At 51.5% G+C, this 12573-nt stretch overlaps 4 protein-coding genes across 4 annotated transcripts; 3 read left to right on the forward strand and 1 right to left on the reverse strand.

Moving 5' to 3' along the window:
• Nucleotides 1-537: 537 nt before the first annotated feature.
• GPI13 (mannose-ethanolamine phosphotransferase gpi13) lies at nt 538-3971 on the forward strand (the record flags this gene model as incomplete). Its single annotated transcript, XM_024464125.1, has 1 exon — nt 538-3971. The coding sequence occupies exon 1, from the start codon at nt 747-749 to the stop codon at nt 3969-3971; it is 3225 nt and encodes a 1074-aa protein (XP_024328433.1). The 5' UTR covers nt 538-746.
• Nucleotides 3972-8213: 4242 nt separating this feature from the next.
• On the reverse strand, nt 8214-9225 carry VC83_00433 (uncharacterized protein; the record flags this gene model as incomplete). The annotated part of the gene is made up of 5 exons (XM_024464126.1): nt 8214-8357; nt 8402-8647; nt 8718-8924; nt 8992-9131; nt 9183-9225. The coding sequence occupies 5 exons, from the start codon at nt 9223-9225 to the stop codon at nt 8214-8216; spliced, it is 780 nt and encodes a 259-aa protein (XP_024328434.1).
• A 563-nt stretch (nt 9226-9788) lies between these two features.
• On the forward strand, nt 9789-10322 carry VC83_00434 (uncharacterized protein; the record flags this gene model as incomplete). The annotated part of the gene is made up of 2 exons (XM_024464127.1): nt 9789-9867; nt 9913-10322. 2 exons carry the CDS (start codon nt 9789-9791, stop codon nt 10320-10322), a joined length of 489 nt encoding a protein of 162 aa, XP_024328435.1.
• Nucleotides 10323-11099: 777 nt separating this feature from the next.
• VC83_00435 (uncharacterized protein) lies at nt 11100-12567 on the forward strand (the record flags this gene model as incomplete). The annotated part of the gene is made up of 2 exons (XM_024464128.1): nt 11100-11382; nt 11735-12567. The coding sequence occupies 2 exons, from the start codon at nt 11100-11102 to the stop codon at nt 12565-12567; spliced, it is 1116 nt and encodes a 371-aa protein (XP_024328436.1).
• Between the last annotated feature and the right edge of the window lie 6 nt (nt 12568-12573).

Raw genomic sequence — 12573 nt, forward strand, 5'->3', positions numbered from 1 at the left:
CCCCCTCACGAAGCTCCTTCCACATATATCACACATCACAAACTCGATTATTTACGTATATAAATACCAAACCAATCTTCTTCACAACCTTGGAACAAGCCAGAGAATGTAATGAAAATCTAAAGTGTCGCGTCATCTGGAGGCAGTGTAATACCAGAGACACTGTGTCCTGGGACGTGAGTAAACCCAGCGGTCCCAAGACGAGTTTCAAAAATAGATTTAATCATTGATTTGTCCAATAGGACAATTTCAGAGATTAAACTGAAAAGAACAGATACTACACTTGATCTAAGCCAATAGGCAAAGAGAGCTAAAGAGAAAAGAAGAAAAGTTTCCAAAGGTCGGGGGGTGGGAGGTGTATATATAGGCGACGGAAATTTTGAAATCACGCTAGTGAAAATTGCTCTAAACCTAATTCAGCATGGTTTGATGATTGTTTTGGGAGAGCTCCTGGAATTCACGTGATGTGTGTGCCACTCACGTCGTCTGGCACCCCTCGAAATTTATATTCCGCCGCATAACTAGCTGCTTCCGGTTCCTATTCAAACACTACAGACGACAACTAGAGACGCCTATTTCTCTACTACACCTGTCAATTGGGTGGATATGTTTGAGCATTTATAGATACAACCTTATGATCCTTATAAATCCGCACATCTTATGCTGTGAACAGCAACACAATCTAAACCCCAACAGCTCGGACACAGCTCCCCCCCCAACGCCCCAAGGGACAACCAACGCCCACCATGCCCCCATCCGACCCCGACTACGCGCGCATCCAAGCCCTCTACGCCAAAGCGCGCGAAATCAAAGCCAAAGAAGACGCCGCGGCCGCCATCAAAAAAGAAGCCTCCCGCCTCCCCACCGCAGCCGAAAAGCGCGACGCCATCTGCGCCGCCGACTTCCGGCGTCAATGGAACTGGACGACCCTCTTCTTCGCATGGCTGTTCTTGGTCAACGCTGCGGGTATCTACTTCTTCACCAAGGGCTTCTTGCTCACAAGGCTAGTGCTGGAGGAGCACTCGGCGTGCGCGGAACCGCCGAGAGGGTATACACCTGACTCGGCAAGGCCGGGGTGCTGGCACCCGAGGATCTTTGAGAAGGCGGTTGTGGTTATTGTGGATGCGTTGCGTTATGATTTTGCGGTACCGGTTAATGGGACGGAGGAGCAGCCGGCGCTGGCGTGTCATAATGCCTTGCCGTTCTTGTACGAGACGGCTGTTAAGGAACCGCATAATGCGTTCCTCCTCCCGTTCATCGCGGACCCGCCGACTACGACCTTACAGCGCCTTAAGGGCCTGACGACGGGGACTTTACCGACTTTCATCGATGCGGGGAGCAATTTTGCGGGGACGGCGATTGAAGAGGATAATTTGCTCAAGCAGCTCAAGGAGGCGGGGAAGCGTATTGCGCACTTGGGCGATGATACGTGGACGGCGCTGTTCCCTGACTACTTTGAAGAAAACGTGAGTCGCGCATACGATAGCTTCAACGTGTGGGATCTACACACCGTCGATAATGGCGTGATCGAGCATGCGCTGCCGCTCCTGATGTCGAAGCCGAAAGCAGCGGAGGGCGTGGGCAAGGAAGACTGGGACGTGCTGATTGCGCACTTCCTGGGCGTGGACCACGCAGGACACAGATATGGACCGGATCACCCAGCCATGACGGCCAAGCTGGCACAGATGGACGGCGTGCTGCGCGATATCGTGGCCGCGCTGGACGACGACACGCTGCTTGTTGTTATGGGTGATCACGGTATGGATGCTAAGGGTGACCACGGCGGCGAGAGCGACGATGAGGTGCAAGCCGCGCTGTGGATGTACTCGCGCCGCGGGATCTTCGGGCGTACCGCTCCGGAAACGCTGCTGCCACCGCAATCTGCGAAGGATGCCCGCGCTGTGAACCAGATCGATCTCGTACCCACGCTGGCGCTGCTTCTGGGCCTGCCGATTCCGTTTAATAACCTCGGACGCCCGATTGAGGAGGCGTTCGCGGGGCGAAAGGGCAATGACTGGGCCAACCTTGCTAGCGTATCGGCGATGACGGCCGCAGGGGTGGAAAGGTATCAGGATGCGTACTTCAAGGCGAGAGGCATTGAGGAGGGAAATGCTGGGACGAGGGCACTGTGGGGTGGTGCGCAGGAGGCACTACAAAGGAGCCTTAGCGGGGAGAAGGGGACGTACAAGAGGGCGTATGAGCTGCTCACGGCTTATCAGCGGGAGACGCTGGATATTTGCCGTGGACTGTGGGCACGCTTCGATGTGACGAGTATGGTACAGGGTCTTGCGATCCTAGCTGCGACTCTGGTGGTTCTGCTCCTCTTTGCGCGCAATGCCGGCACGGACAGCCCTGTTATGTCGCCAGAGCTCGAGCAGGCGGAGCTGCAGCTTGAGAAGAACGGCGTGGATGTCCCTGCGAACGCTGATGCGGACGGGATGAACTCGGAGCCAGATGACTTCACCACCTCTGTCGTGAAGGGCGCTTTCATCGGCATCCTCGCTGGCGCTTCTCTCGGTGTCACGGCATCATCTCTTTCCCCTGAACACTCGACCATCAACGACACTCTCCTCGGTGCCACAGCCTGCAGTCTTCTCGCAGCCCTCATCGCCGCCCTCGGCTCCCCCCTCCCCTACCGCGCACCTTTCCCCACAACACCATGGTCATTCCTCGCGCTCCTCCTCCCCGCCCTCCCCGCCATCGGCTTCGGCGCGAACTCCTTCACAATCTGGGAAGACCAAATCCTTCTCTTCCTCCTCAGCACCCTCGGGCTCATCTTCCTCTTCGCCTCCTTCTCCCTCCCCTCCCCCGAGCGCACCCTCAGCATCACGCAAGCCATCCTCTTCACGCTCCTCACCTGGCTCGCCTCCCTCTCCAAACTCTGCCGCGAAGAACAAATGCCCTTCTGCCGCTCCACCTACTACGCCTCCGCGACCTCCTCCACCTCTGCCCCCTGGCAACTCGCCCTCCCCTACCTAACCACCCTCCTCCTCCCCTCGGTCCTGAAATCCTACCTCCTCCCCTCCCGCAACTACCGCGGCCCCGCCCCGCTCTTCCTCAACACCCTGCGCGCGGGCCTCCTTGCATGCGCCATCTTCTGGACCCTCGACGCCGCTGATGATGGGGCGTGGTTCCCCTTCCTCCCTACTGGACTCCTGAAAACCGCGCGCGTGGCTATCGCACAGGTGGTACTGGGAATCGGATTCGTCGCCGGGCCGGTCGCGTACGCGTACTCATCTCCTTGCGTCAGCATCACACGCGCCGCTACTCAGGGGGCTCCCAGCACCGCTGCTCCCGCTGCGGCTAGCTCGCGCATGACCGTCACGGTGCTGGGATACGCTAATGCACAGGGGAGCTCGTACCTGCTCCTCCTCTCGTCACTCCTTCTGCCACTCCTGCTTCTCCAGAAGCCTATGGGTGCGTTCGCGCTGGCCTTGGGAGCGTGGCAGATCCTCACGCTGGCGGAACTGGTCGATGTGCTAAAACTCCGCGAGTCGCCTGTTTCGCCCGTGGTGCTGGCGCTGATGGGGTCGTTCTACTACTTCAAGACTGGACACCAGGCTACGCTGGCGAGCTTGCAGTGGGAGAGCGCGTTTGTGCCGTTACATGCTGTTGTGTACCCATGGAGCCCCCTGATGGTGGGTTTGAATACTTTTGGTGGCCCGATTCTGGCCGGGCTGGGAGTACCGCTTGTGGTGCTGTGGAAGAGGGAGGTTAGGGGTGGGGGCGTGGCGGGGGAGGTGGCGAGGGGGTTGGCGTGGTGGTTGCTTGTTGTGCTGGGGTGGGGGGTAGTGACGGCGGGGGGGGCGGGGTGGTTGAGGAGGCATTTGATGCTGTATAGGGTGTTTAGCCCGAAGTGGATGATGGCGGGGGCGACGGGGTTGATGGTGCAGGTTGGGGTTGGGGTTGTGGTGTGGTTGGGGGTTGCGAGGTGTGTTGGGGGGGTGGGAGAGGTGTTTGGGTGGGTATAGATGTTTGGTTTACTTGTGGGGTTGGATATTTAGATGTGGATATGTTGTTAACTAAGCTGTTGGATTGGCTATTGTATGTTGAATAGAGATGTATATACCTTTATTATAAAACTATGTAACGTACATGTATAGCGAAAGCGCCAAACAAGCGAAAGCGCCAAAATTATCTACCCTCACGACAAACATTGCGATAAATCTACCACAACATTAGAAATCAATTGAAACTACTCGGAGTCCTCTTCCTCAGAGGTGTCTATTACAATCTGACACGTGCGCGCATTGTGCCCAGTCTCACCACACTTGCCACAGCGACGGGCACGGGTTTCTTCCCTTGGCTTCCGACCACGGCTTGCCCTTATTTCCTGCTCTACCTGCTGCACAACATCCCTCTCATCCTGTAGCTCTTGCGCCCCTTGTTGACTAAGTGATCCTCCTTGCTGTAGTCGTGTTTTCCTAGCTCTCCGGCGCTTGCTTAGTACTTCATTTGCCTGTCGTAGGTTTTGGTTCTCTCCCTTTAGCAGTGCTAATTGATGCATTATTTGCGATGCACCCTTTGTAAACTGGTCAACAGCTGCATAGATTGAGGTTGGAGAGCTATTTTGATGGCGTGAAATCCGAGTTTTAATAAATGTAGACTGTGACATAGCTTCAATTGGGTTGTTTGGTGTCTGAGAAACCCAAGGTTGAGCAGTACCTGGGCGGGAGCTTGGAGGCGTTGGTGTCCTTAACTTAAGATCAAGTGTAGATATCACTCTCTCAGGGTCAAATGGAAGAAGCCCTGCCCCTCGGAACCCGCCTCGAATGTTACTTTCCGTCATTGTAGTGTTAAATGCAGCGTGGAAGGCAGGAAAGAAGTCATCCTTTGTAATATGAGAAATATGAGCCTGCATCATATCTTCAATTTGCCGACCATAGGCCTGCTTTAACGGGCCGAAACAGCCAACATCAAGTGGCTGCAGTAGATGAGAAGAGTGAGCAGGCATACAAAGCGTAATAATGTTGTGTTCCTTGCAGTACTCCTCAAACTCATCTGAGTGGTGGCTCTCATGACCATCAAGGACTAACAAGCGATAACCACCAACACTCCGGGCCTTTGTATGCTTCTCAAAGTGCTGAATCCAATCCATGCCTCTCTCGTTTGTAGTCCAGCCATTTTCAGTAACAGAAATCACCCAATCGCTTGAAAATCCACTATTCTCATACCAAGATGTAAGGTGGTTTTTGCCTGCAACAATGATAAATGGTGGTACTGCCCAACCTTGAGAACTAACGCCTTGGATTACTGTAACCCATTCCCGATTACCAGGCTGTACCTTCTTTGCTTTTGCCCGCCCGTCTGAGCTTGTTACAACCATAGCAGTTGAGATAACGCCCATCATAAACCCAGTCTCATCAAAGTTGTAGATATCTGCTTCATCGATACCATATTTTGCAATTGTGTTACGCACAAGCTCAAACCAGCCATTAATAACTTCTGGATCTTCGCACTTAGCCCTCTGGTAGTCGTATTTGCGCTGAAAGCGTGTCTGGAGCTCTACACGCCGCTTAACAAAGTTTGAAGCCCAACGCGACCCAACGCGTGACTGTAATGGTGGGTGCACCAGATATGAGAATCTAGCCACCCAAGGAAGGGATGAATTTACTAAGACAACACACTGTCTTAGGAAACAGAGCCAAAGGGTTGTAGCTTAGACTATTCCACAACGCAGCAATCAGGTGTATGATGTGGTGAAGTGGTTTAGACAAGTTGCAACAAATGTTGAGTCTGAGAACTCAGGGGTAAGTCCGAGGTTAGCACCTCACTGACTTTTCAAAAATAGAGAATAACAAGATCAATGCTTGGAAGCTTGGAAAAGACGTAGAAGTATGTGCTAGTCGATTTACTGTATTGCCTGCTTGCCCTTTCTTAAGGAAAGGGCAATCCTATTTATGCCAAAGGAGTGTAGTTCTCTCATTTTCCATGACTTTCCATGACTAACCAGGCTTGGTAAATGTATTAGAAATCAAGTGCGACCCACAACTAGCTTGCTAATCATGTAGTGAACGTAAGAGAATCCCATAGAACCATCTCTTGGGTTCCTAGCCTATAGGAAGTGAAAAGGAGGTCCAAGGTCAGAGTACCTATAGACAAATTATGTCATAACTTAACCAATCTTGTGGGTAACTAAGGAGCGATGACGTGTAATGAATCATAGAGGGTTGTAGAAGCTTCTAGAGCTATCGTTCATGTTCCTAGGCCTCTAGTTGGTAGAGATATGCCATGTGGTAGTATTGGCCCACCCCCTTAAGGAGGAGATTTTCTTAATAACTTGTTCAATGAGTGTCCAAATGATATGCCGTGATGTATGTAGCATAAACAGATGTAGTAGAAGAGTTTGCAGCAATCGTTGAGTAGTATTGCTTCTGTTGTTGGTGTGATAAGCCAAGATATGTATGGTGACTTGTAGGTTTGAGGAGGAGATTTCTAAGTTTGCTCTTGAGTTTGATAGCAAACTGAGTGCAACGAATGTCAGTATGACAGTGACGCGTCGCGTGTTGCAAGTAGTCGACTTGCCATATCTTCAACAACAGACAGCCGAGGAGGAAACCCTTTGGCAGCTAGGTCGAGTATATACTGAACAAGGACGGACTCCTCTAGGTTAGTTAATTTCCGTGAGTTGGCTTGGATATCGCGTCGTGAAGGTACACCTTCTAGACGACGACCTAGCTTGCGGTGGTCCACAGAATAGATCCTAGCAGCAACTCGAAGGCGTAACTTTGGGTCGCTTTGCATAGCCTGGATAGCTAGCACTAATTGGCTTTCATCGTTTTTATGGGGCATGTTTTGTTGTTGAGGAATTTAACATTTAGTTGGGGGGTTTGGTCACCGCATCATTTTGGCGCTTTCGCTTGTTTGGCGCTTTCGCTATACATGTACGTTATGTTATATCAACTTTTTATTTATTTATTTATAGAATTATAAGAATATCAACGCTAGTGTTCGGCGGATATATATCCGGGTAGTATCCGTGATGCCCACGGGTAGGGTATGTATCCGACTAATATCTCACGGGTAGAATAGGTATATATTTGGATATATGAGGCTAAATTCTGTGAATAGAGCATATAAAAATGAAGCTTTAGATAATACTAATAAACTATAACCTATAGCTTGAAAATATTAGACTTATTCGTGTGCCTACTATCAGCCTCTTGTATCCGACCCTAATACCGTAAGCACAGTAAATATCTAATCGTTGGCGGTGATAACCTATTCCGCTTCTTTGTAAGAATATCACTACCATTACTAAATACCCGTTCTGATGCTATAGATGTTACTAGAATTGCTAAATGGTCACGAGCAATATGGGCAATAACTAGATATTAGTATTGCTTTATGCACTAATATCTAAGGATATCCGCATGGTCACTAGGCTGTGGTTTAAGCATCTACCGCCTCTATTCTGGCTCTTGAAATGCAAAGCCCTCTAATGCAAATGGGTCTTTGTTAGAATTAGGTTCTTGCTCTGTTGTATTTATAGCACTGTTGCTTCTGCAAGAGCTGTTTCACGGTTGATACGCTCTATATTAAGGTGATACCCTCGCTTTTGGTATGTTCTACAAACGTCTTTAAATTACGCCCTTGCTCGTGCTCTTCGTGTATCATCTATATTTGGATATAACTTTTTAAATAACGTATTTCACATGCGAGCTGGTCACTGAATCTCCCACCTAAAATCAGGAAATTTGCAAGACAATAACTCAACAACAGCTTGATAATACATATTAAAAATACTTTTCTAGCCTTTTTACTTAGTTAAATCCTTATCTAGTTATTTAGGAATAATCTATGTTGTAGTTCTTAAGATATTAAGTATAAGCACTAAGATTTAGACTAGATCTTTATATCTTAACATCTACTGGTCTAATTGCTCTAAAGCTAGAATAAAGAAATCTAAATGTATAGACCAATCTGTACACACAGTTTTAGAATATATTATCAAGTTGTTGTTGAGTTATTATCTTGCAAATTTCCTGATTTTGGGTGAGAAATTCAGCGCTTGGGTGACCAATTCATTCGTAGGTCGCAAATTATAGCAACAGCTAAGTGCTTACCAAAAATCCGCCCAGTCACCACCACCCAAATCTCCACAGCCACCACCCCAAAATCCCTCACAGTCGCTCAAAACATCCCATAAATTAAAATCATTAATTTCTACATAAACTACGCCTTCGGCGACAAAATCACACCATACTTCAGCTCTAACGTCGCCTTCTCTCCCCCTCAAACGGCAGGAAATCCACAACCAAATCATCCTTCACCGCAAACACCGTATCCGTCGTCAAGTACTGGTCATCCGACGGGAAGATCTGCGTCGTCACCGGGATATACGAGTCGTGGGAAATCTATCAGGTCAGCCAGGCCCCTCACAACACTCCTTCAGACTCACCATCAAATGAAAGTGCGCCGGCCTAAACGGATGCCTATCTAGCAACTTCAACAACACACCGGCCGGCCCGTCCGTCGGCAGCGAGTACGCGGTCGGCTTCAGGTAGTAAAACCAGTACTTCCCCTTCTCGTTCGTCCTGAACTTCCCCCTCAAATTGTTGTCGGTCTGGTTGTCCGCGTCCTGGAAGTCGTACTTCCCATTCGACGACGCCTGCCAGAAATCGAACACGGCGTTGGCAACCGGCTTCTTCGTCCTCCAAGTCCAGCACCTTCCCGTGCATGTACACGACCTATCCGTCGTGCTTGTCCTGGATCACGCTCCCCCACTCCCTGAACGGCGCATTCAGCGACCAGAACGGCACGAGGATCGACGAGGACGTGGGCGATCCAGACTCGCTGGCGTGCCTGTGCGCGATCTCATCGACGAGCGACTCAAGGCCTAGGACATCGCAAATTCTCAACCCCTCGTTCGTGATTGGCGTCGAGGCCTGCCCGATGGAGTTCATGAAGCGCACGCCAATCATCTACTCATCGGGGGTCAGCTCAATCTCGGGTAAAGTCGTGGAGGTGGCGGATCAGGCTGGACAGGACGGCGCGAGTGCGGTCGTCAGTGGCGGGGTCGTCAGTGGCGGGGCCGATGGTGTCGACGACATGCTGGGTGAACTTTGGAACCGCGACTCGGCGGTCGTTGCTGCGTGTGCTGGAGTAGACATGATGAATGAGATGAGTTGCTTGATGGGATTACAAGAGAATGGGATATGATCTATATATCGCCAACCTACCGGCAAATATCTCCCCCGATGGATTGACCTCATCGGGTCTCATCCGTTAGCTCCCCGCCTCCGTGGTCCTCGTCGTCCTCTCATCCGCGACTCGTTTTGTAATTCCCGCCCCGCCGAAGAATCGGCTCGGACGAACGTAACCCCTGCGGATGAGTCTTTACCAGACGGCATTGGAGTCGGCAGCTCTCATCATCAATTAAATGTGACAAAATGGCTTCAATTCAGATAGTTAACTCATTCAAACACCGTCGCGATGCTTCACCACTTGATGATTGGGACGTGGACTCCCCCCGGAGCCATTTTCACCGTAGAATTCGACGATGAAGCCCTCGCCCTCTGCCTCGTCAAGAGGACTGAAATTCATTGGCTCATCATGATGAGCCAATCTCATGGATGACCTTTGATGTAAGCTTCGTCCCAATGCCCTTCGTCCCAATGCTCCTCATCCAATGCCTCCCCTCACCCTCATCTCCCTCGCCCTCCTCGCCCCTCGCAATTCTATTTCCTCGTCCCCTCATCCCATATCCCTCGATACCATCCCCCACCCTCCTGTTAGATCCTCTCTAACCACCTCAGCATGCAAGAAAAAAAATCTACGGCGCATCAATGAAGAAATGGTCAAGCTACGCCGTCACAGCCCCATCCGAAATCACCCACTCCTCATCCCACCCCATGGGAGGTGACCGTAAGCCCCCCGCCCATCCCAAACCAACCCAACTAACCCCCCTAGGCAAATCCGCATCCCCCGACACCAACACCCGAGCAATCTTCCTCCTCGCGGCCCAAAAACCGCCATACTGCGTCTATGGGAACACCTTCTACGACCACGCCCTCTACGGCAACGTCTTCTCCGTCGACGGGAACGGCGCGATAGAAAAGAACACCCAAAACTACGAGTATCAGGCAAACTCTGGCATCCACGAGATGGTCTTTGACCCCACCGAGACATACCTCTACTCCGCGGACCTACGCGCAAACACGATCTGGACACACAAGAAGGGTGCCGATGGAACCCTCTCCCTTGTCGGCAGCATTGACGCCCTGGCACCCGGCGATCACCCGCGATGGGTCGAGCTTCAGCCCTCAGCTACCTCTACGCCCTCATGGAAGCCGGAAAAGAATCGCCGTCTACGTGATTGACGAGCCACACACATGCCAGTCTTCACACACATCACCTGCCCCCTCGTCCCGCCAGCCCTCCCCCTCAAAATGTATCGCGGCGACGTCGTCTTCATGTCGCACAGCAAGAAAACCTCTTCGCGACGACCCGCTCCAACTCATTCGACGCCACCGGCTATATCGCCGCATTCGAGCTTGGCCCCAAGGGAAACGCCATCTGCCTCAACCCGACTCCTACTAGCGGCGGCCATTCAAACGCCGTTAGCCCGTGCCCTTGGAGCGACGAATGGATCGCGTTAAACCGGCGATCAGGGTGGATTTGTCGAGATTTACCGCTGGCAGGATAAGTTTTTGGGGAGGGTGGCACATTTAGATATCAAGGAGCCGGGGTTTGGTATGAATGCTATTTGGTACGATTAGCCACCTCCCATATGGCATGATCCGCCGCCAGGAACCCATTTTGTATGATGCCATTCTCGGCTCTAGCTAGCCGCCAGGAACCAATTATGCCATTTATGATAATGACATTTCGGAAGTAATCAGCCGCCAGCTATTTACATGATAATCCCATTCCGGCTAGTCAGCCGCAAGAATCCATCTGGTATGATAATCCCCATTTTGGATGATCAGCCGCCAGAGTCTTTTGTATGATAATCGCGGATGTCCTCCCTCCTGGGTAAGTCTTATCCCGCCACCACCCCGCAGACGTCATGAACCCGGAGACAATTATTCAGCATGAAAGACATTTAGAATACAGTTTAGAAATTACAAACTCCAAATCATACAACCGTAATCATCATGGCTCCAGGAATGCTATACGTGACTATGAAGCCGGCAGAGTCGCTGCCGGCCGATCAATTCCACGACTGGTACAACGATGAATACGGCCCTATGCGTCTACGCCTCCCATTCATCAAGAATGGCTTCCGATACCGTGCGACAGACCAGGCCAAAGACCTCCCAGAATGGCTCACCATCTACGACATCGCCGATATGGATGAGATGGTCAAACAGCCATACATCGGCCTCCGCCAGCCCCCCCCAGAGCCAACGCGAGAGGGACACCATGAAGCAAGTCACTGTCGGCAGAAAGTTGTTTGATTTCATAGACGGCCGTCAATCAGACACATTCACTCCCCTTGAAGACGTCTCTGCTGAAGGACAAAACCGAATCCTCATCTCCACCACCCAGACCGCGAAATACGACTTCTTCACCCCCGGCTGGCTACGCACTAGACTATACCAAACAGCATCAATCGAGGACAAAGAAATCGAATACCTCATTCTCCACGATTACTCCCCTGACAGCAATCCTACCGGATCAAGACGCTACAATCTCTTCTACAGCATCGGCCCCGCCTAGCGATACCTCTCCCACATCCACATCCCCATCGTTTCCACAGACAGCAAGATCAGGGAATTCCCCACCACAGACTCGCAAACCTCCGCGATCGAATCATACATCACGACCACAGATGGAGTCTCCCACCCATACCGCCTCGAAGGGTCCTCCGACCCCCAAGACCCTCTCATCGTCCTGAGCAACTCCATCCTCGTGGACTACAACATCTGGGACGGCTTCGTGTCCGCTTTCCTCTCAGAAAACAAAAAATACCGCATCGTTCGCTACCTCACGCGTGGCCGCCTTGACGCCTGTGGCGACCAACCCATCACCGTCGACCTCCTCGCTTCCGATATCATCGACATACTCGATGCCCTCCGCGTACCAAAGGCAGCGGCCGTCATCGGCCTATCCCTCGGCGACGCAACGACGCTAAACGTCGCGCTTAACCACCCCAGCAGAGTCGCCTCAATCATTTCCTGCGACACCAGCGCAAAGAGTCCAGCCGGCAACAGCAAGGCATGGGGAGAGCGGATTGAGCTCGCGCGGGCAGAAAACGCAGGAGGCGTTGTTAGTAAAAACCTAGCCGAAATCACAACACGACGATGGCTTGTCGCGGAGAACTACCAGCAGTCAGCAGAAACGTTCGAATTCGTCAAGCAGATGGTCGCGAGCAACAGCCTCATCGGTTTCGAAAAGAGCGTGCAGGCCCTATACAACTACGACATGACACCCCTACTCGAAAATAACAGAGTTCGAGCCGCCTTCTTCGTAGGTGCACAAGACGGCGCACTTCCAACAAGCATGAAGAATCTAGCCGCTTCGGTTGGAGAGTTTGTAGAAATCGACGGCGCCGGACACCTACCCATGGTAGAACGACCAGCACAATTCGCACAGGAGGTTTCAAAGTTCTTAAGTATATAGGCATGT

Source organism: Pseudogymnoascus destructans, assembly GCF_001641265.1.
Source record: "Pseudogymnoascus destructans isolate 20631-21 unplaced genomic scaffold scaffold_1, whole genome shotgun sequence".
NCBI lineage: Eukaryota > Fungi > Ascomycota > Leotiomycetes > Thelebolales > Thelebolaceae > Pseudogymnoascus > Pseudogymnoascus destructans.